At 46.5% G+C, this 22,000-nt stretch overlaps 1 protein-coding gene across 5 annotated transcripts in view; it reads left to right on the forward strand.

Annotated features, from left to right (window-relative positions):
* Positions 1-22,000, forward strand: part of LOC118514708 (metallo-beta-lactamase domain-containing protein 1) — a 92,382-nt gene that overhangs the window by 36,805 nt on the left and 33,577 nt on the right. For all 5 annotated transcript variants that reach the window (XM_036061781.1, XM_036061783.1, XM_036061785.1 and 2 more), the window contains one exon: positions 1,947-2,114. In XM_036061781.1, the coding sequence (XP_035917674.1) occupies positions 1,947-2,114 (168 nt within the window). The remainder of the gene's footprint in view (positions 1-1,946; positions 2,115-22,000) is intronic.

Below are 22,000 nucleotides of genomic sequence, written 5' to 3' on the forward strand. Positions count from 1 at the left end.
ACTTACCAGCTCCGAGACATCGTCTAATCCCTTTTGATGTCCGATTATCAGGATTTACGAAGGCTTACGCTTTTTCATTTCTATATCTTCATTCAATTTTCGTATCATTTCCCAGACCGCTGCCGGGGTTTGTAGGGAAAAAGCGGGATGAGGAAGATGTGAAGATGCTTTTGTGTTACCTGGATCCTACTGGGAATGGTCAGGTCTTATAAAGCAGTGCTGGTAGTGGTGCGCTGCTACGGGCACAATCCGGAAAGGCAAAATCCAGATTTAAACGGACCACTACTGGGTGCACCCACTGTGGCTATAGTTTATTGGGTTCCCGTTGGGGACAAAGTGGGAGAAAGGAAAAAGGGGAAAAAAGGTGAAAGGAAACCTCGTGACCGATTCCAGAGCATCACGATGAAACCACAACATCGGGTCATCGGGATTGAGATGGTGTGTACGAGTAGTACTTCGCCTCCGGAATGCGGTGTTAGTCGTCCCGAAGCACTCACGAAAGTCCCGACCCCCGTGAGTGTGTTCGTCCGCCTGTTTTGGTTGGTGTTACTGCGAAGGAAAAACGGCTTCCGTGCAGTGGTATGGGTGAGAGACCACACACAAGAAGCGAACCCGAGTGTAGGAGCATGGAGATGTTTTAGGCTCACGGGAAAGGCCTCGGTGAGTGAACGGGTGAACTGTGTGTTGTCCTCGTCTGTAGGTGTGTGCGAACCGAGGGAATGAAAACTGCAGCACCAATGTGAGCCGGGGTTTTGTCCGGCTTTCCCTTAACTAAGTGGAGAATCAGGAGATGAATGTAGTTATTGATTATTATAAGCCAGGCAGCAGCAGAAGCAGCATCCAAAAAGGTGGGTTGGAACGGGAGTTAAGGGTGGAACTGTACGGTACACAGTTTCGCACACACACACACACACACACAGTCAAACGCCAAAAAGGTCCGTAAAAACCGAGAACCGTAATCTGCGAGCCGACGGGATACGTGACCACCGAAGACATTCGCTGCTTGGGAATGTCGTCTCCCTTTCTTTCACTTTCCCACTCCCTCCCCCCCCCCCCCCGACCCCAAGGTGGGTGGTAATAAAGAACAACGGGAGCAAAGATGGTGGTGGGAACGTGCAAGATACGGCAATTGTGCGATTTATGCGCTTTTGTTGTTTGTTCTTCTCCTCCGACACCTTGTGTCGGCTTGTGGAGCCAGACCCGGATCGAACCGGGGGAGGATGGGAAGAAACACGTGCGTTCATAATCGAACGGTTGCTAGGTTTCACCGTCGGGAAGGTGATAAAACCTCCCTGCACCACTTCCACCACTCCTTGGTAGGCAAACCCGCCTCCAACCCCCGGAAGCTGGAAAGGGTGGACTTTGGCGAGAGCGAGAAAATCAATAGCATACGAGCGGTCCCGGAGAGTTTTCCAGACCGTTCCGAATGAAGATTTGTGGTACGATACGCATTTTTTTTTTCTGTCAGTGTCTCATTTTCCAAAGCTTGTAAGAAACACTTCCGGCAACCGGCGGAACTCTGGTCCAGATCGCATGTCATGTGTGTCGCTTGATGATGATGCATCATCAAAAGATTCTGGGAGATCAATTATGTGGAAGGAGGGGCGGGAAGCAGTGCGAACAGCCCAGGACAGGAAGGATTCGGAGTTGTCTTTGAGGTTTTGCTGGAGCGAGCAGCGCCCTGCAACACAAAAGCTGTACAAAGTGTATCGCATTTCTCATCGTTTGCTACCATCTGTCAGTGCTCTGGTGTCCAATTGTTGTGCTTGTCTGACAGTGTTTTTCCGTGTTGCTTCGTACGTACTTCCACACTTCCAGAAGAGCTCGCCAAACGTGCACCAAGAGTCTCCGATTGCTGGCTAACCGTATTTTTTTTTCTCCTCTTCTATCTCTTCCACACGATGATAAATGCGTTCGTGGACGGACGGATGCGCGCGCGTGTGTAGGACTGCAGGAGCATCAGCTGCATCCGGACGACATCGACTACGTCGTGAGCACACATGGACATTCCGACCATCTGGGGAATAATAACCTTTTCCTGCGGGCGAAGCGGCACATCGTTGGCACTAATATTTCCCACCGGAATCGTTACTACGTCCATGATTTCGACGCCGGTAAGTAGCTGGGCCGGGTCATGACGGGAGGGATGAGGGTGCTTTTTTCCGTTGAAGTTGTTCCAGAAGAAGTGTCCTGCAAGATGGACCCGATTTCGTTAGCAAAAGGCGATGCCTGTTTGTATCGAGAGGTCAGCGCATTCGGCTGAGAGCACCCTTGTGTGTCTAGCTTTGGTGGATGATTCCCGGATGGACTTGATTGTTTGACATTAAGACAACGAACGAACGAAAGCGACTGTGCAAACGAGCCAGCTCGGCAATCATGTTCATTTCAAAGCGGTTCCAATTCCTGCCCTTGCGTTGCTCTTCTAAGTGACGCTCTTGGGATCATGGATCTCCTTCGTCTTCAGGACCAAGGGCGATGCTGGGCGGCGGTATCGTTGTCCGAAATTGATACCGTTTTAGCAAAATCTTTCACCCACCCCTAAACCTCGGCGAGACTCACAGAAGATGAAGACGATAATGATGATCTTGGGTGTTTTGCTTTGCCGTTACGGGCCCGGGTTCTGCAGAGACGCAGATGGCGCAGTGGTGATGGTGGCAGCGACGTGCGACATAAACTTATTTACCGAAATAAATAAACAGAAAATTGACACGTCACCAGCAGCGAGCGCCGACGATGGAAGGCGGGAGGGAAAAAAGGTCGGCTTCTTAGTCTTCCCCTCGGGGGCAATGTCGTGGGATTTTGGGCACTAACGAATGCGAAAAATCAAGTCGAAATTAGATCGCCGCTTCGTATAACCTACCGTCCCGCAGCAAACGTGCTGCTCGCCATGCCATGCCGGCTACGGATGTGCCGTTCCGGTCGCGATTTAGCCGGCGAAAATTTGGGACAGGATGAGGTTGGTTCCGTTCGTTCTTGAGCCTTCTCCCGTGTGGATCAACGGGAGAGAAGATGTATCATTTTTAGGGCACCGGTTCTGGCGTCCTTATTGGCGTTGAACTTGTTTTCTGCGTTGTGCGACGTCCCTGTGCACGGCCGTCTTTTGGGGGCGAGCTGTGGAATTTTATTTTCTTCGCCTCATTTCGCCCGGTGACATTCTTGAGCGGCTGCCAGCGATGTTTTTTTTTTCTTTTCGGGCTCCTTTGCTATTTTCTTACCATTGGAATTTGTTCCCGATCAGCGTGCCAATTCCAGGCGGTGGTTCCTCGGGGGGAATTGTTTTTTTTTTCTAGCTGTCCATGGTCGACGTGTTCGAATGGTCGTTACTCAAGAGGCGAGAAGGTCTCTTTTCCAGCCGAGCTGTAGCTTGACCTGAGCTTACTTTTCCGGCTGGTTGCAGCTATCAAACCACAAGACGTACGGCCAAGAAGCGTCATACACGCGCGTGTGCGCACACGAGAGGCAATTTAGTCGCTCGGGGTGGCGTTTGATTGGTCTTCAAGAAATACCTTACGGTTGAATTCCGAATTCTCGGTTTCCCGGTTTCGCAATAAATTTATTTCCTTCGTGGAAGCCATTTCGATATCTGCAGCTAACTTCCAGGAATATATTGGACTCGTGCGTTATGAGTTTCCTCCCCCCCCCCCCCCCGTTGGATATCCATATTCGTGAGGTGCTTCAAAGACAAAGCAAAGAGAGCGTAAGTGGTGATTTGTTTTGGCTGAGCAGGGCGTTTTACTCGCTGCGCCTAAAAGTATGCTATCGATGTGTTTTCTCGAAGCTCTTCAGATGCTCCTAGGAGTTAATCCCTAACTCTCCAAGTCTTTGGCGAATCATTGTTCATATAAAACAAACATTTCCTTCCTTTAGGCGCTCGGTTGGCTTCCCGTGATATCGAATATCTCCCCCCAAAATCGATAATTTTAATTCGCAACTCATAACTTCCAACTACTTTACCGTTCCGTTTTCGGCGCGACCTAACATTCGCAGCTACGGTAGAGCATGAATGAATGAATGTGCTTCACCGCGGATCGGCCGGCTGTCGGGCATGCTCTCGGGGTGCCGTGACTGCGTCAGATAGTGCGGTTGTACACTGCGGAAAATGATACCGGGATACAGGTACAGCGGTGTCTCATAAAACCTCCAGTCCCGGGCCACAACACCCGTAGCGCAAATTAATGGTGCGATCCTGATACTGCTCCATTCTTGTTTGCTTTATGAAACCTTCCGGATGGTGGTACTGCTGCTGCTGCTGCTCCTCCTCCTGAAGACTTTTCAATTACGGCTGGTGACGCGGAACCGTGAGTTGAGAGGTTTAAGGTATTTTTTAAACTTCTTTGTGCTGGGTGTTACGACTCTCCGTTTGGTTCGGTGTTTGTTGGGGAAGTCTTTTGTGTACCTGTGTGTTTGTGTGTGTGATTAGGAATGTTGGCAGGGTTTGGGGGATGTGACTTTTATTTTTGCAGCATCACTACCACCATCAACGCGATAATGGCGGCCGTAGTAAAGGAAGTCGAAGATTGAGACGCCGGGCAAACACACTGAGCAGCTCCGTATGCTTATTAACTTTTCCATTGTGATGCTTTGTCTTCTGTGTGCCATCAAAACGTCACGCGAATCAAAAGAAAAGCGCAATCGATGCCGTTGTGGTACGGAGCTTTTGTGCTCGCCGCGCCACGTTGAATATCCTGCAGGAACGCGGTACGCGATTCTTTTCATTTTCGTCACCGTCGTTCGTCTAGAAACAACGCGGGCACTATAGCGAAACGTTTTGGTGTATTGGAGTTGGTGTGTGACGCTTACTGTCGTGAAAAGGATTTAGATAAAATTTTATGAAAACAACGCGTCACGTCACAACGGCCATCGTTGCTGCTTTTGTTTTTGTCTTCCAGCCGAACCATTACCAGCTCCATGGGCCAAGAACGGTTTCAATTCAGTACATTCATTTTTGGGTGATCGCAAAACCGTTTTCACTCGCTTACTGATAGCAAAAACCAAGCAGCCTTCACTGTCTTTTCCAGTTCGTTTACGGCGAGCGGGGGCCGTATGTTGGCAATGGAAAGTTTCACCCACTTACTTTTTATCGCAACCAAAAACGCAACAGAGTGCGAACGTGTCAAACAAGCTTGATTAGGGGTGACTTGGAAGGATATTGGGGAATTTTCGTGTGTGCTTGCTTGCTTGCTTGCTGTTGTTTGTTGCTTTTCACTTGATGGGCGATAATAAACAGCAAACTGTAGAAGCGATGGTTATGGATGGGGTGCGATATTGGAAATTTTTCACGAAAATTGACCACTTAAATATGATTGCACGTTGATGTTGTGCGGTTCAGCAAGCTACGGTGGATTGAAACAAAGCGGGACGATGCGGTAGAGTTGTGTCGTGAAGCTTACAACCCTTAATAAACTGTCAACGTTTTGAACTTATTAGAGATTACTTGTGATTGGATACGATGTCTTGGTTGTTTAGTAAGATTCTGATGTTTGATGAAAATCTCTTCGCGGGTATCTGAATTTAATTAGAATTTGGATGTATAGGAGACTTTGTAGAATTTTGAACTTTGTAGAATGTGATATGATGTTTGAGAATTTTCAAGTCATGGAGAGTTCTCTCTGGTGGTCAATGTCATGATAGCGAAGTTCCTTTCCTAAACTATAGACGTATGGCGCTAGTTTACTCTTATTATGTCAAATAAGCTTAGAGACAGCAATCAATCGAGCTTTCAATCGATCATATCATCAGACAGAGAAGTTATTTTAGACAAAGTTTCTAAGGCACGGTTCTTTGGGTGTGACCCGTACGAAGAGGTCCTTTCGAGAGAAGTCTACTTGGACAAAAATCTTTGGATATAGGAAGAGATTCCTTTGAGAGAGGTCCACTTGGACGAGAATCCTTGGATGTAGGAAAAGGTCTTTTTGAGAGAGATATAGTTGGACGAGAATCCTTGGGATCATTTGGAGGACAGTTCTTGGACGCAGCAAGAGATCCTTTTGAGAGAGATCCACTTGTTCCAGATTCCTTGGACGAAGACCATTTAAAAAGGCTCCTTAGTCGAAGCTGCTTGAGTGAGAACCCTTGGGTGAGGTTCCTTAGCTGAAGTCTTCAGGACGAAACCAGTGCCAGCTGTATTCATTGCTCATAGCTTAACATGCCTAGGAATGACGAGACGATTTAAGCCATATAAGAAAGCGCGAAACTATTTTCCTTATGATAAGTGACTTATGGGAGAACCTCAAAAATGTTTTTATACGGAGTAGATAGTATATAAGGTTCCTCTTCAATTGTTTGTCGAGAGGCTCATATGGGTTAGTTTTCCTTGTAAACATTCTCTCGCTCTACGGAGCACAAACCTCTTGTGGAAGTAGCAAACTGATTAAAAGTTAGGCAACTTATCTCAGGACTTTCAACTCACTTGTCACGCATTATAATCATGAGTCAAAACTTTTTGAAAGACTTACCAGACTTCCCAGGCATTCTCTTGTATCTATGTCATATCGCGCACGTCAAGGAGCGACATTGTTCGCTCCCTGAAAAAGGCAACGTAACACCAACCTAAACAATAAATATCAAATGTTTCCAATATGCTTTTCTGGCTCTTCTTGTTAGCTGCTTTGTGTCTGAACGTGCCATACCGCGCGGTTCCTTTATCTTGATTATAAAGCGAAACGGATCACGTGTACTTACACCGCTCGAGTGGTACGCCGTGCGCTGTTCGCCAATTCTTTTGGCAAAGAAAGAGTTGAATGCAATTTTGATTTGAGAGCTTGCGTTCCCTGGCAACAATGAGTGTGCTGTGCACCACGACACAAAATAACGAAAGGGCGTTGTTTTGTGTGCTCTCGAAACGACGACGAAAACAAAAAAAAAAAAAAAGAAGCACGTAAAGAAATATCTGACATCCGGTAGGTGTTTCCGTTGCGGCGCTGCTGCCAACTCCACCAACTTTGGTGCGATCGTTTCGCTGTGATGACGTCTCTGTCACTGTCAAGTTAAAAAATCACGCAGTTGCTAGGATTCGCTGTAATTTCATCTGCGCTGCGGTGTACTCGCTCCCTCTGTGTGTGTGTCACGATTTGTGCGATACACACGTAAGTCGGCACGTATTTGCTCGTGGTAAGATTTTCCATGTCCCTGTCCTCATCCATCCATCCAGTAGCGGTAGCAGCAGGAGGGATTTTGATTTCCGCCACACCGTGTGGCACGGGCGACGATGTGAGACGTTTCGGAAGAGGAAAATTTGAGCGAGTAACATGATGATAGTAGGTACTTTGGGCCCGACGCCATTGCTTAAGCTGCCACTTGGTGTTGCAGAGCAACCGTGACCGAGGCGGGATTGGGTGGATGGTGTTGCACGGCCGGAAAGCTATCAGAAACAGTGTGAAATTCCACACTCTCCCTCTCCGTCCACATTCTTCCACACCTCAGCAAAACCCGCACCGAAGTCCCGGGGCTCTGGCTGATCCGGCTTTTCTTTTTTGACGAGACAGTTTCGAATCCGTATCACGCTGTGGTACCGCACGACGTGACATTTCCATAATCGAGTTGCCTTTAATTGAGAGCGGAATACGCACACACACACATACAGGCATCGGGAAACAGTTGACGGATATGGGCTTCATCCCTCTCCGGTTGAGCTGTCTCTCCCGTCCCGGAGCCTACTTTCGCACTGTTAGTTTCCGGGAAAAGGCGGAAGGTGTTTCCACATAACTGTCCTCCCTGTTTCCCGAGCGGGAACGCAAGTACAAAAAAAAAACAAACGAAGGAAAGGAAGGAAAATCTTTTGTTGTTCATTGTAGCCCAAGCGATCTCCCATCGGCTTTTTGCGTCACGGATCGATGTTCCACGGTCGGTCGGGTCGGGTGTGACAGTGAAGGAAACTAAAATTCAATTTCGCCAGGTTTGTGGTGACGGTAATATCCTGTGCGGCGACGAAAGGGCATACCATACACATATGGATTGTGCTCGACGACGCTACTCCTGGCGGGCCCGCTAGGAGCGGTGAACAAATGAACCAACATTGCCGACATGAGTTTGAGTCGATCAAAATGGCTCACGGGGAAGGGGGGATGGGCGTATCCTGCTTCGTGGAATGGGCGACAATATCTCGTTCCGAGTCCAACTTTCATCAAGACGGTTATGAGTTCATCGTTCATTTTCTTTTTTGTTCCACGCGCTATTCCCTCCTTGTGGACGCTCTCTTGGGGGCTTCTCCGAAGAGACCTGCCCTACTCGATGATGCTGGCCCTGCTGCTGCTGTTGGTGGTGGTGGTCTTAAGCCGAAGCCATTTGTTACTGGGAGGGAGGCCACAAAACGGAGACTTCCTTTTGCTGCCTCGCTTAGTAGGAGACTGAGTCACTCGAGCGAGCTGGGAGTTCCGGAAGCTCTCCGTTCGGACTAACTTTTACCGGATGTAGGTCCTCTTATCGTTCCACTGACCGGAACCTCATTTGAAGTGATGCTTACGATGGGTTCCACCGTGGCGCAAAACACACTGGACAGAGACGCGCTTGTCTCTTCTTTTGACGGTATGACCAGATCCCAGGACAATTTTAATGCCACCACACCTCAGGCTTTTGTGGAAGCTTCTTCTCCGTCTCGGCTCAAGTGTTTCGTTAAACGGGTTTTGCGAGTTTTTCTTACTTCACACATCTCCCACTGTGACGGTGTCCACAGAGGCACAAAGTTGATGGAAAGACACATACCCACACACACACACACACATACACACGCACACATCTGCTGGTGGGTAATATCATTTCCTCCGGTTGGGCGGAAATTCGATTTCTACTGCGTACGTATCTCACAGCCTCCGGCGACGTTAAAGCGAGACATGTGTCCTCGTGCAGTTCTCCCGTTTTTCGATACGCGATGGTGCTTCGCCGAAATTTTACGCCAAGCTACACCACACCTGGTGGCGGTAGAGATGGAGGAAAAATAAAATATAGGCACAATTTTCCTGATGGTAATAACTGTCATTAGAGGGAATTGTAATTGTCGGTAAAGTGATGTGTATTCTGGTAATTCTGTAGCTACAGTTGCTTCCGTCTGAAATGGGACATCTGTAGATATTGGCGGCGAACGAAGGCTTTCACTGTTGTATACAGCAATATTACTAAATCCAAGAACTACTACTTTGTTTAACAAACTTGCTATAATGAAGAGAAAATCGTGAATTCGCCAACAGTTCAGTTACTTCAATCTTCAGTTACTTCGTCGATCTACCTTCTCAGAGTTCTAGTTGATAAAATTCGCATGTTGGTCCTCTGTACACAATGAGCAAGAAAGCCTTACGTCCCATTCTACATGAGAACAACTGTACCTTTATTGCAAAAAATTGATCACCTTCGGGAATAAGAAGACTGCCAACGTCAACTTCAAATCACAACCTTCCACCGCTCAGTGCACATTTGCAAACGTCAAACCATTCCATTTAATGCAAATATTTATGAACCTTTCCGGCAAATTAACTTTTATCAGTCGATTAGCGAATTGGCACCGTGTGTGGGCAATGGCTTCCGAAGGTTTGCTCCTGCGCCACGATGAAATCACAGGGGCACGTTTCATTTAGATCATTAAATTTCCCATCCCGGGTCGGCTAATGCCCGGACGGCCGTTATCAAAACCTTGAATTACCTGATATTTTGGATCACTTCCGAAGGCCGCTTTCGTTCTCGCTCTTCCTGTCGGGTTTCGATTGTGTATCGAAAGCACTTGAAAAACAAGGAAGAAAAGTATAAAACCGTTCGGAAATCTCATTTTCCCCCCTCGCTGCCTCGTCGGGTTATTGGGAAAAGCTCATCTAAAATGCGCCGCCAAAAACGGAAAGCAGACATTAAAATCATCATTTATTCCTTTTCTCCAGTGCGGCTCATAATGCGATATACTTTGTTCGCCAGTTTTTCTTTGCCATTTTCATCGACTGGCGGGCGCAACACCTGCGTTGTGGGGTGTACGGAGGGGTGGTATAGGCTTGTAGCCTTCTCCTTCTAAACCTTCCTTTCGCCAGCCTATCGCTCTTTCGCATCTTGATTTGCAACCCAAAATTTATTCCTTTGCTGGGCTCGGTGGGCGCCCATCCAGCTGGCAAGTGGCTCTTGTGTTTTTCGACTTTTCGATTGGCAAATGGCGCGAATGAATCGGTCGTCGGATGGGACTGGGAAAGCAGAGTGCGATAAAGTGGCAGTGAGGATACTTAAAGACACTTGGGTTCGAAAGGTGGAAAAACAAAAATACGAACGCCACAAACGAAGATGAGGAATCTTTGCGGCTTAAAAAATGGTGACTTTATGAATTTTTCAAGTCATATTTCAAAAACCGAGCACTAAGCGAAACGAATCCTTTTTTTCTTCTGCTCTCCTGCTGATTCTGGATGCTTCCTTCCATTCTTCACTTCATCACAACTGTCTACTTGAGGTCCTTTTTCCCCGTGCCACTTTATTCTGTCCCCTTTATCGTCCGCGAAAGACAATAAGGGAAGTTTTTTCACCGGAGTTTTGTGTTTCGCTGTTTTGAGAAAATATTTCTTTTCGATGACAGTCGTGGCCTGCTACACCTTAATTAAGACACAAACACGCACACAAACAGAGCATCTCCTGCTGCGCTGAAGAAGCAGCTCTGCTATCAGCCTACTTGCCCGGTGAAAAAGTTACTCCTAAACATCCCATCCAGCATGCAAAATCGGTGAACGGTTTGTGTGTTTTGCGTTGCGGCTTTTTGATCAGGGACAGAAAGGGATTTGAATTAAGATTGTTTTCAATTTTCTTTGCGCTTAGTGTATTGCGACCCTTGCGGAAATATTCGGTTGGCCCCTTTTTCGTCTGCAAGTTTGTATTGTTCCCGTTAACGAGCAGTGCGAGGGTCGCGAATGTGTCTTGCGAGCGATGCATGCCAAATTCGTTTAAGCGTAAAGGTCACAAACGTGGTACGTTTGTTAGGCGTCAACCTGAAATCCTTTCGGAATTCAAAGGATCTCTCAGATTCACCTACGAAGAAGAAAAAAAAAAAGCCCGAAGAACAGAATCCAAAACCAAGCACAGCAATTCGCTCGCTGTACTTCTGTCCTCCTCAAACTGTTGCGAGACAACGATGAATAATGGATTTGGGGGAGCAATATTGGAGAAGCTTCCGAACAAAGTTGCGTTTTGTGCGGATTAGCCGGCATGTTTGGTTTGGGGGCTGTGCTTCCGCTGCGGTTGTTGCTGTTGCTGCTGCTGCTGCTGCTGCTGCTGGCATTATTACTGCCAAACGTTCCGGCCCGGTGCCCGTGATTAATTATTCAACTCGGGGCCTATCCAAAAATCGGTACCAACACGACGCCACACACCCATTTGCTTGCCCGCGCCCGAACCCGGATGGAACTTCAGCACGAACTGCAGCTTCAACGACCGTACCGATGCTCGGTTGGTTGGACCAATTCCAGGAAGGCTGAATCAGAACGTACAGTTGGGCTGGGCTTTCGGGGTTTTTTTTTTCTTTCGGGCAGACGGTTGGTGTTTGCTTTAGTTGAGTTTGTGTTACTGTTTATCCTTTCCACCAGTCGAGTGGAAACACTGTCAAGTATTCGTTGGTGGGACGTTTACTGCTGAATCCTTCGCTACCTTTATCGTCGTGGGGGCTGTGTTTTTTTGTTGGCTGTTGATTGTGAGCAAGCGAAAGGATGCGGACTGATGAGATGGAAAGAAAAAGTTTTGTGGTAGCAGAGACCTACGGGATACTCCGGGTGGGAATGGGAGGGAATCGAGTGTTGCCCGGCAAACAACGCCACCGGCGTAAGCGCGTACTTCAAATGGTTGCACCAGCAACGGTTGATTGCTGCCTAATTTCTATGTTTGACTTATGGTTCTGTTATTCGTCACAGTTGGTCCCTGGGCGGCTCGTTCTTTTCACCCACCACCGGAACGCTCCGGCCCGTCCTATTCAATGCCTATTTTTTGTGTGTGAAGCTTGTGGCTTGAAAGGACGGATTTACCCGTCAGGTACTTATTTTTGCTGGCAGCTGTGTGTAATAGGCGTAAAGAGAGGACTACTACAGCTTACAGACAGTTAAGGGGTCCGTTTTTTTTGTTTGCCGTGCGATTGTGTGCGTTTTGTGTGTGCGAGGGGGGAGGTACTTTCAGAGCTGTCACATAAAAAATACATCTTTATCGGTGTGTAGAAGTGTGTCCGCCCGATGGTACTATGTGAAAGCAATTTAGTATTATCAATATTTGATGGTTTACAAGTGGGACCAATTTTAGGTAATGTGGTATGATTATTTTTAATACTAGTTAATTTGAGCCATTTTTCTTTATCAAAAGCTTTATTTTCGGTTCGGAATAATGAAGAAATGCTTTGCGTTAAAAAATAAATGAAGAGACTTTTTATTTAAATTATTTTCCAAAGAATTCTCTTGGATTGGCTGTAGGGTTACATTGGAAGAAGATTGGAGAAATTATTATTTCCGTTAATAATATGTAGCTTGTATTCAAAAATTTAGCGACGGCATCGATTGGAATTTAAAATTACATATAAAAATATTTTTTCTAACATTCTGTCACCGCGAAAAACAATCCTCAGCAAAGCTCTAAAACTGCTGGATATCGACGATCCAGCTTAACAAATGTCCGGGCCAAACGTTTCTTCCTGCACACGATAAAACCACGTTTTATTGGGCACCGTTTTACATTTTTACAAGTGTTCCTCACACCGAAAAACTTTAATGCTTGTGTAAAATTAAAACCAAAAATCGCTCGTCTCCCACCGTGAGCTGGAAGCCCAGGATGGCTGCAACGTCACACGCGCACAAAATTGATTATCATCTAGACGGCACGTGTGTGTGTGCCTCGAGCTCTTTGTGTACGTCATTGTTGTAAAAGCCCTAGACCGCACCGCGGGCTCTCACTTTCCGGACGCTGAACAGCTTGCTTGGCTAAAATTTATTAGCCCCTCAGCGCGTGCTCCAATAAAAAAAAATCCACCGAGAAGCCCGAAATAGCCATCCTCAAAAAAAAAAGAAGCTGGCAGCAAACACTTACGCACTTGAATAAACCATTAGAAAAAAAAAAAACAAACGGGGAACGAAACGGGACCGCGAGAAGCCAAATGCCAGTAGCATCATCGATCGCTGTTGAAGGATCAACAACTTTTATTTAATTTTTGCTCTAAACTCACCCCCTTCGGCTCTAGTGGTTTATGCCTCACCGTTACGCTGTTTTCGGGAAGTAGTATGACGAGAAAGGGGAAAAACACACACACACACAGCTGAACGATGCACTTCCCATCAAGAATGAGCCTCTCAGCGATATGGCGATATGGAGTGTACTCGAACGGTACTTTGGTTCCAATTTCCCTCTTTTTTTTCTGCCCGTTTAGTCGCTCCTACACGAGAGTGCGCACAAGAATCACAATGTAACAAGCGCAATAAACCAGAGAGCCCACTTAAACAACAAACCTTCTTGGTTTTCGTTTCATACCGGTAAAGGGCGCGGACCGGTGAAGCTGGAAAGCCTCCACTTCTGCTGAAGTTGAACATTTTTGTCCTGATGGAAAATAGAGTCCCCTATTACAAATGGCCTACCACAAAAAAAAGGAACAGGAACGGATTGAGAATTGAGTTTTTCGGGAATTGATTGCGAAATCCTGAAATGAGGCAAAAATCCGGTCCTTCAATCCTTCAGGATTGGCTGAATGCTTGTTGTGTGAGCTGCACTTCACCTCGGCTTCCACCACAAACGATTCGTATTTTCGCTTTCCCAAGCAAGAAAATGGGGATTTTTGCTGATTTTCGTACAATCTTTAAGCCACTCCACTCCAGCGCTGTTTTCGGTCCCTCTTCTGTACCGGGTTGTGAGAACTGCTTCAGAGCACCGCTTCGCTTTTTTTTGTTCGTGTGTCCGGGGATTTTTTGTTGTTGCTGTTGCGTATCACGTACCGTGGAACGTCCGAGGAACTGCTTGCAGCAACTGCCCACTCGTCCAGCATCAGTGGCAACAACAGTAGCAGCTGGTTTGCTTCTTTATTGCCGGTGATGTGTTCACCTGGCCGGAAAACGGATGGTCTCAATCAGAACCAGCGTTCCCGGGGTTGGCTTGCCATCATCAGGCAACCGGTCGAGCTATGGAACCGAGTAAGAGCAGTGAGAGTTGGGGGGAAAACAAGCAGAAAAAAGGAACCGCGGCATGGAAAATTAATTTGTATCCATTTCTCAGAGCGCTCGGGACGATTTGTCTTCTGCTGCTGGTAGTTGCTGCTGGTCCTGATCTTAAGGAAGCAGAAGCAGCATAAAAACGGGTCAGCAATTCTGGATGATGGCGGCGAACGTGAGAGCTGGGGTTTGAGGGTTCGGAATGGAATGTTTTGGCACCATGTTCGTTGCTTAGTTTTGTTTCTCCCTTTTCTTCCTCTTTTTTCCGGTATGTTTCTGTGGGTGGACGAAGCAGAACCGTGGACAATGTTTGTTAAGAAGCAAGCTAGGACGAAGTTGCTAGGATTTGGAGCAAAGGCGAGAAGCAAAACAAAGCTCACCGAAAGGTGATAAGCAACGAACGTGATGGACATTCTGGCGATGGACCTTTGGCCGGGGTTTCGTCATAAGAGAATGTAGATAAAAAGGTGAAGAGGTGTGCGGGGAAAACAGGTGGGGAAAATCTATGGAGTTCTGGTGCTGGTAGTGAAGCCGAAGAATCGGCTAAGAGGATTGGTGCAAAACAGATGGCACAGAGATAAAAAAGGAACCAACACGGCTCTTCGCTCGGAACGGGGCGAAGAATGCTTGGGAAATATTTTAGCAACAACCATCAGGTGTAATTGTTTGTGTCTGTAGGTGTGTGTGTGTGTGTGAGAGCTTGACAAGGACGCTGTTCATTGGAAGTGTCCGAAACCTGAACCACGGACCGACCACCGGACCACGGGCCAAGGCAACAAAGTGAGAAAACGTTATAGATGGGTTGGTCAGTGTGTAGTGTGAAAGCCGTTACGATAGAATCGTAAAGATGAAAATGTAGCACAAAGAAGGGTGAGGAAGGTGGAGTTAGAGGTAAGAGAAGATGGAAAGAAGAGAAGCTTTGTGGACGGAACTAGTTAAAGGTTGGAACCTGGAAAAAAGGCATTTGAATCAATGATACCCACCGGGAAGCACAGGAAGCACCGAGGAATGCTGGTGAACGCTTTTCCCTCTTTTTCACGTCCCATTTTTTTCACGACTGTGTTGGTTAGGGCTTCTCAAACGTAGTGTTTAGTTACTCTTTTGGGAGGGTGCGAATGCGATCGTTCAACCTCGTCGTTGTCGTCGTCGACGGATCGTACAGCTGCGTGCGAAAACTCACATTATTATGCGAAGGAGCATTTTCATTATCATCATTCATTCTTTGATTTTCCTTTTTTATTCCCCGTTTCCACGGGACTGGTGTTTCTTCACCCCTCCCAAAAAAAAAAATGGGGAATGGAATTCCATCCGGGAGAAGGACCAGCAGCATTTTTCTTCTCCTTTGTGTGTGTTCGGTTGTCGTACCGTGTTTCGGTGTGGATATGGGGTGGTAAAATTAATTTAAATTCCCCACGGTATATACCACGCTTGAAATGTTGTGCCGCGTCGCCGTGTGTGCGTTTTGGCCACGTGTGTTTTTGTGTGTGTCTGTGCACGTGTCACGCAGGGTGAATCCAATACAAATGAGCATTCATTATGTTATGTGTCCCGAGTGTTGCGTTTCTGCTTCTGCTCGCGGTATTCGGCGGACTCGGATTCGAGGCCGAACTGCTTTAGTGACACCGCCGAAATGCCTAAATTTGACAGCCGGAAAGATGCAAAAACACCAATCTCGCCCTTTTTTAGAGCTTTTTTGTGAGGGAGATTGAGCATTTTTTTTTGTAAGGATGGTTTCTTACAGGGTTTGTTGTTGGGATAAGCAAAACATCATTTATTCTTACATTTATTTTCATGAAGTTTTTTTAAACCTTGATTTTATGTTTCAATTTTTTTTTAAATTATTACAAATTTTTATTTAAATGAAATTGAATTTTACTAAAAATCGATGATGTTTTGAAGCAAAGCAATTTCTTTTTTTAATTTGCGGAATATTTTAATCTTTCCAAGAAATCAGTTGAATAAGTGTGTTATTCTAAGCAAGCCCCCCCTGGGAAACCCCTGCAAACCCTCAACCCTCCCCGAGGGGTGTTGGCGTAAGGTGAACTCATTTTTTATTTCTCCGCAGGCTCGTAAAGACGGGATATTATTTTTTCGCCGCCCGATTTTCTTTCCGTGGCACTGCTTTTCCAAACACGAAAAAAAAATCATGGTTTTCGGATGGGTAGTTCCTGTGAGTCGTAAGAGCTTTTGCCCGATGGAGACGCCTGGTGCCCGGTAAAGTTGAACGCAACGAAGTGAGCCTTGGTCCGTGGTCTGGGCTTAAATTGACGCTGATCAAATAAATTTTAGCGTTCGCTCCCGGTGCCGTAAGCACTACTCTCCGGGTAGGCGGGCGGTTGATATGCCAGTTCAGTGCGCGCGCGAGAAGCGGTTCATTCCTTGCGCATCGTTTGCGGGCATCTGCAGCGGTAGCCAGTGTGCCATCGGCACGATCCATTACGGTCACTGCGCTCTGCTGTACGGTGGGATTTTACCCTCGCAGAAAGCTTCCCCGTTGGTAAGCGTCGAGTCGGGATGTTAATAGCGCGCTCAGAAAAACTCACCGTACCCGGCGTAGCGATGTTACGGTAAATTGCAATAGCTAAATGTGTACGTGTGAAGCTCGGCGAGTCCGAGGAGTCATTGTCATCGTTGGGTGAATGTGGGTGTTGTTTGGCCGGTTCGTCCTATCGCCCCCATTCGAGTGTCATCAACTCTCGGCCGGGATGCTGAATCGCCATCGCGCGCCTCCCCCGGTGTGATGAGTCGTGTCCCGCTGTGTGACACTAACAAAACGCCCACTGAAAAGTGTGGTCCGCTATTTTACGTCCGAACATTCATTCGGGGCCAAAAGGGGCTTCCATAATTCCACGAGCTCACCTTACAAAAGGGTGTGTGTTGTTTTTCGGAGAGGAGGCGTGTTGGGAGGAGAGCGAGTTTTCCATCAACAAAAGGCATGTTATGTTTTTCTAGGCAAAGTCTTTCTATGTATCAGTGGGTGTGTGTGTCTGTTTGTGTTTTTGTTGTGTCTCCAACCATTGCAATCTAGCCAAGGTTTTCCCGGGCGGGTTGTGGCTGTTTTTGCTAGCTAGGGTTTGTTTTTATTAACCTCATTTCGCGCGAAAAGACATCCCCGCACTGTGTGTGAAAAGCAGCTCGAGCTCGGTTCGTTTCTGAGAAAAATCTTTGTGAACCGCCGTGTACGAGCCTCCCATTAGGCGAGCTGAAAATGTGCTAAATTGTTTTCGAAGCAAACAGTCGACGAATGTTTTGCCTTTTTGAGTGAAGTAGTGAAGATCGGTTCGAATTAATTTGGCATTCTCGATAGAAGCGAATGCTCCGAATGCTTGCCTTTCCGTTACCGCAGAAATGGAAAGTCTTTTGAAGTGTTTGGGAAGGTGGCAGCTGTGAAGGTGAATTGCGTTTCAGGGTAATTTTATTACTGAGATTGAAATTGTGGGATGGGACAGAATATGCATTTACCGTAATGGAAGCATTCATAATGTTTTGCATGCTACCGAGAGATCAATAACTGCTTGGGCGATTTGTGTAAAAAAAGAAGGTTTTTTAGAAGCGTATTTTCGATTTTTTTGGTTATTTTATAAGAGAGCTTCATGGAACCTTGTGGGTGTTCTAGTATATTTGAAAAATAGCATAAAAAAACGGTCTTAAAATCATTTCATTAACTTAGACAATTATTTGACAGATGTGTCAGCACGAAAATGGACGAACAATTCTCCTTGTCTCCGGCCGATCGATAGCCCCACTCCCAAGTGTCATGTTTATTGGAGAATAAAAATCTATCTCGGCAAAAACAGTATAATTGATTGTCTTAACATTATTGTGCTTTTCAACCCCTCCACCCTCCACAAACCCCCACTCCCCTTTCGCACGCAGTTGTGATTGAAGGCCATCAAACCATTAACCGTCGAAAAAAAGGGGGCCATGTACCGTGCCCATATAAGCATGCTGGTGTGTTGGAGCCCGTTCGTTCGATGAGCCTCATAAAAATGATGATCGTTTTGTAACCTCATATTTTATACGTTCGACCCGAAGAAAAATGGTCCCAGGCGATGGTCCATGAATGCATAAACCGTCGGTCAAACCATCCCCACCCCCCAAAGGCTGGGTCCAGATTTTTATCGCTTTGCCAGCTGTGTGCGTCCCCAAAAAACCCAAATCAAAATAACGGCTCCACATGACAAGTGTGATACGTGTGGGACAGTTGATTAATACACATCCCGGCACCGGAAACGAATCGAATGCGTGTGTCGTGTGGGGGATTGTGTCGTAAAAGGTGGTCTCCCTGGAGATCGCTACGCCCTTGGTTATTGAAGTGTTGAGCTTTCCTGCGAAAGGATATTGAAAGCACAAGAGGGGAAACCAAATCATAACCCAACGGGATCGTTCGTCTGGTTTACTGCTTCTGCTCCGATGCTTATCGAAACACCGGTTTCGAGAAATAATCAAGGTGCCAAAGTTTGTGGTATTCCGTTCATTTTCTTTCTAAAAACTCGATGAAACTTTGATGTATTTAATCATCACAGGGAAATGCAAATCTTCAAAGGGAAACGATAAAAAAACAGGAGCTTTCCCCTTTCTGAACTGTATCGTCAGTGGCTTATGGCAGAATGTCACCGGAAATGCAGCTGAGATACATTAACCAAAGAAACCACAAAAAGCCAAGCATCCGCCCCGGCTGTGGTCGAGTAATCTGAGATTTTCTTGGAACATTTGGATACTTTGAATGATTCTTTCTTCGCTTCGCACTCCAGGAATCGATTACCTGATCAAAGAGAGCTTGAAGGGGAAAAAGTTTTCCTCATCCCCTCCCTATCGCTGGCTGTCTCTCAGGGTGACAGAACCGCCTAGACGAAGTCGGGTAATAGCATCAGTAAAAAAGCTTTTAATTTCCTTTACCAAAACCCCGTGAGCAGCCAAGGATTGGCCGCGGTGGTGATGGGACACGGGATGAATAGAAAAGTTTTTGACGTGTGTCAAGAACCAACACTCATACTAATTTGTTGGCAGTAACTCAGTGTCTCTCGCTCTCTCTCTCTCTCTCTCTCTCTCTCTCTCTCTCTCTCTCTCTCTCTCCCTCTCTCTTCTCCATTGCTCAGCGCGTTAGTCAGATTTGCTTCTTCTTTACCGCTCCGCTTCTTTCTTGGCTTGCTGACTTTTTGGGTAACGGTAACGGCCGGACTTTGGGGAAACAACTTTTCTGGTTGGTTTCGTTCGGTACCCATGCGAAACAAATTACTTTCTCCCCGACGGCGACGACGACGACGACGACGACGAACGACTGTTCGAGGCGGTAACTTTTATGCGAATGTAATAATGTACTTTTCATGTTTTTTAACGGCTTGATTGACTTGAGCCCTGGGTCTGCGATAGCTCCAAGTCAAGAGTCTGTTACACATCTGTGATTTTTTGTTTGAGATTTTGGGTGACATTGGATGATGATATGCCCGTGAGAGTTAGATGGAAGTGTTATTAATTAGCAGTACTTAGCTTTGGCCCGCGCAGGAAAAAAAAAAGCTCGCAAGTGACATTTGTGGTTGACAGATAAAGCGCCGCCGCACACCGTAAAGAGAGCGATTAGGCGAGTATAATATGCACGTATCGGTCGTGTCAGGTCGCAATCGCTTTACGTGGAATCTTTGATCGTTTATGATACGCCGTGTGAGTTGCTCTGGCGTATCGGATTTTCGCCAACACCCATTAGGAGTTTATTAAAAGTTAAAATGATTATTTGCGCATGCACTCGAGTTCCGTACCCGGGTAGCAGAGTTTCTGAGCGGAAAATGCGGGCTGTGCATCAACTTTTATAGCAACTATTAGCACGTAGCGGGCATTTTACGCCATCAACTCCTTTCCGCGGGTGCGCTTATGTGTGTGTGTGTGTTTGTGTTAGTGTGGTTTTCACTTTAATTGATACCATTAGCAAAACACGTCAGCTCGTTTGTAAAATGGCTTTGCAATTTAACTTCATCCTTTTGCAAGGACATTTTTTTCTTCCTCTAATTGCAGGTGAAGGTTTAGTGGGTTACAACTTTTTTTTTCGTGATGGGTCACCTTTATGGGGGATTTTTTTTTTCGCCTGTAATGCAGTCGAACCTGGTGGGAATTCTAAAATGGTTTCAGAGTTTGACAGAATGGGACGCCTTTTTTGTTTGCTTCACCCAAAACCGGTTAGACCTTTAACCCTCGGGGAGCAGCTGAATGGTGTTTTGTGTATTTGTTTATCTTTTTTGTTGTTGTTGCTTTGTTTGGTGTTGGAAAAGTTTTCCATCGACCCCGTACAATGCAGGTGGGACATGTACAAGAACAATCCATTCCAATCGCCTGCGAGCATGTTCACGATTGCAAGCAAAACACCGAAAAAAAAGGAAGAGAAAAACACAGCACACGGGACACAAACAAAACGCATGAGGCATTAGAGTTTATCAAATTTCTCACCGGGACAGCCATACAACAACGACACGGGTTTTCCAAACAACGACACGGGTTCATTTACCAGGGTAAACCGGGCTGGGTGGAAGGCACTGAAACTTCGGGGTCTTTTTGGTGGAGTCCCGCGCGGCCAGTGAGACCACACGCAGCTTTAGCTTAGGAAAGGTTAGGCTTTTGGGCGAAAGTTTTCGAGTCACAGTTTTGGCGTTGTGTACAGCAAAAGGCCATCCGGAACAGGGTGATGTACGACGGGTACGGGACGATGGGAAATATTTGGCAAATCGCGTTCGGAAAAGCGTGGCTCAAAAATGGTTCAAAAACTTGATGCCCATGGGAGGCGTAAAAGGGGGGAGAGGGAGGGGTGTGTATGTGGGGGTGGGTAGAAACGAAGGCTTGACTAGTTTTTCGGTGCGATACATCCTATTTCAAACGGCGCTCGACAAAACGATTCGTAACAATGAACAGTGTGGGTCAGAAGATTGTCTGCTATGAGCATTCATACGTATTTAATTTTAAATTATATTTCAACCATTTGAATCTGTTTTACTTGGTGGCACATTAACTAAGTAAATCAAATTGAAAAATTTCAATCAAAAAAGAAATATCAAAAGCAGCATTAACCATTCAAATTGAGTTGAAGAGAATTTAATAAATTCATATTAAAACGGTCGTCATTGATTAGGGGTGACCTTCCCCACAGATCCTTGTCTTACTCCATAACCAGTGAAAATTATTTTTTAACTCCATCCACAAAAACAAAACTGCAAACATTTTTCACCACACTGTATATCCTCTACTGATGCTGGTGATACTTCTCCCACGGTGCAACGTTTCCATGAAGCTGTTGTTGACGATGACGGCACACGGTTACCTTGGTTTTCCGTGATCCTATTTCCACCTCGCCATGCCGTCCAACCTTCCCCACCCATCACCCGTCCTCACCATCCCATCCTTTGAAACGCTTCTAACATGACACCGATGCTCCAATGACCAAAAGCGAAGCCCGTACATTAGACCCGGACGAAGCCGAGATGCGATGCTGCTGCTGCTGCTGCTGCTGCTGCATTGATGCCCCAATTTTGTGCTGCTGGCTCAGTCGGAAAGTGGTACACGGTACTCGTGGTGGCCAGGGTAAAACGGAGGAACTCATCATCAAGAGCATTTCGCTGTACTCTCGATGCCCGGGACCGGCCACAACGAACAGAGCCCGCTCACACACACACAACCCACTCACACTCAAGCTCAGATTGCTTTTAATGAATGACGAGTGTGCTGTTGTGCAAAAGAGGACACACCGGACCAGTGTCCTGTGGGAGAGCACGATTTGCTGCCCCGAAAAACGAGTGGACCACCGGGGTTGGGGAGTGAAAGCGGGGACAAGAATTTGCTACCAACAAAAGCGAGGCAAAAGAAGGTAAAAAAACGGCGAGCGCATCAACAGCAACTAA

Source organism: Anopheles stephensi, chromosome 3 (genome assembly GCF_013141755.1).
Source record: "Anopheles stephensi strain Indian chromosome 3, UCI_ANSTEP_V1.0, whole genome shotgun sequence".
In the NCBI taxonomy this organism is placed as follows: domain Eukaryota; kingdom Metazoa; phylum Arthropoda; class Insecta; order Diptera; family Culicidae; genus Anopheles; species Anopheles stephensi.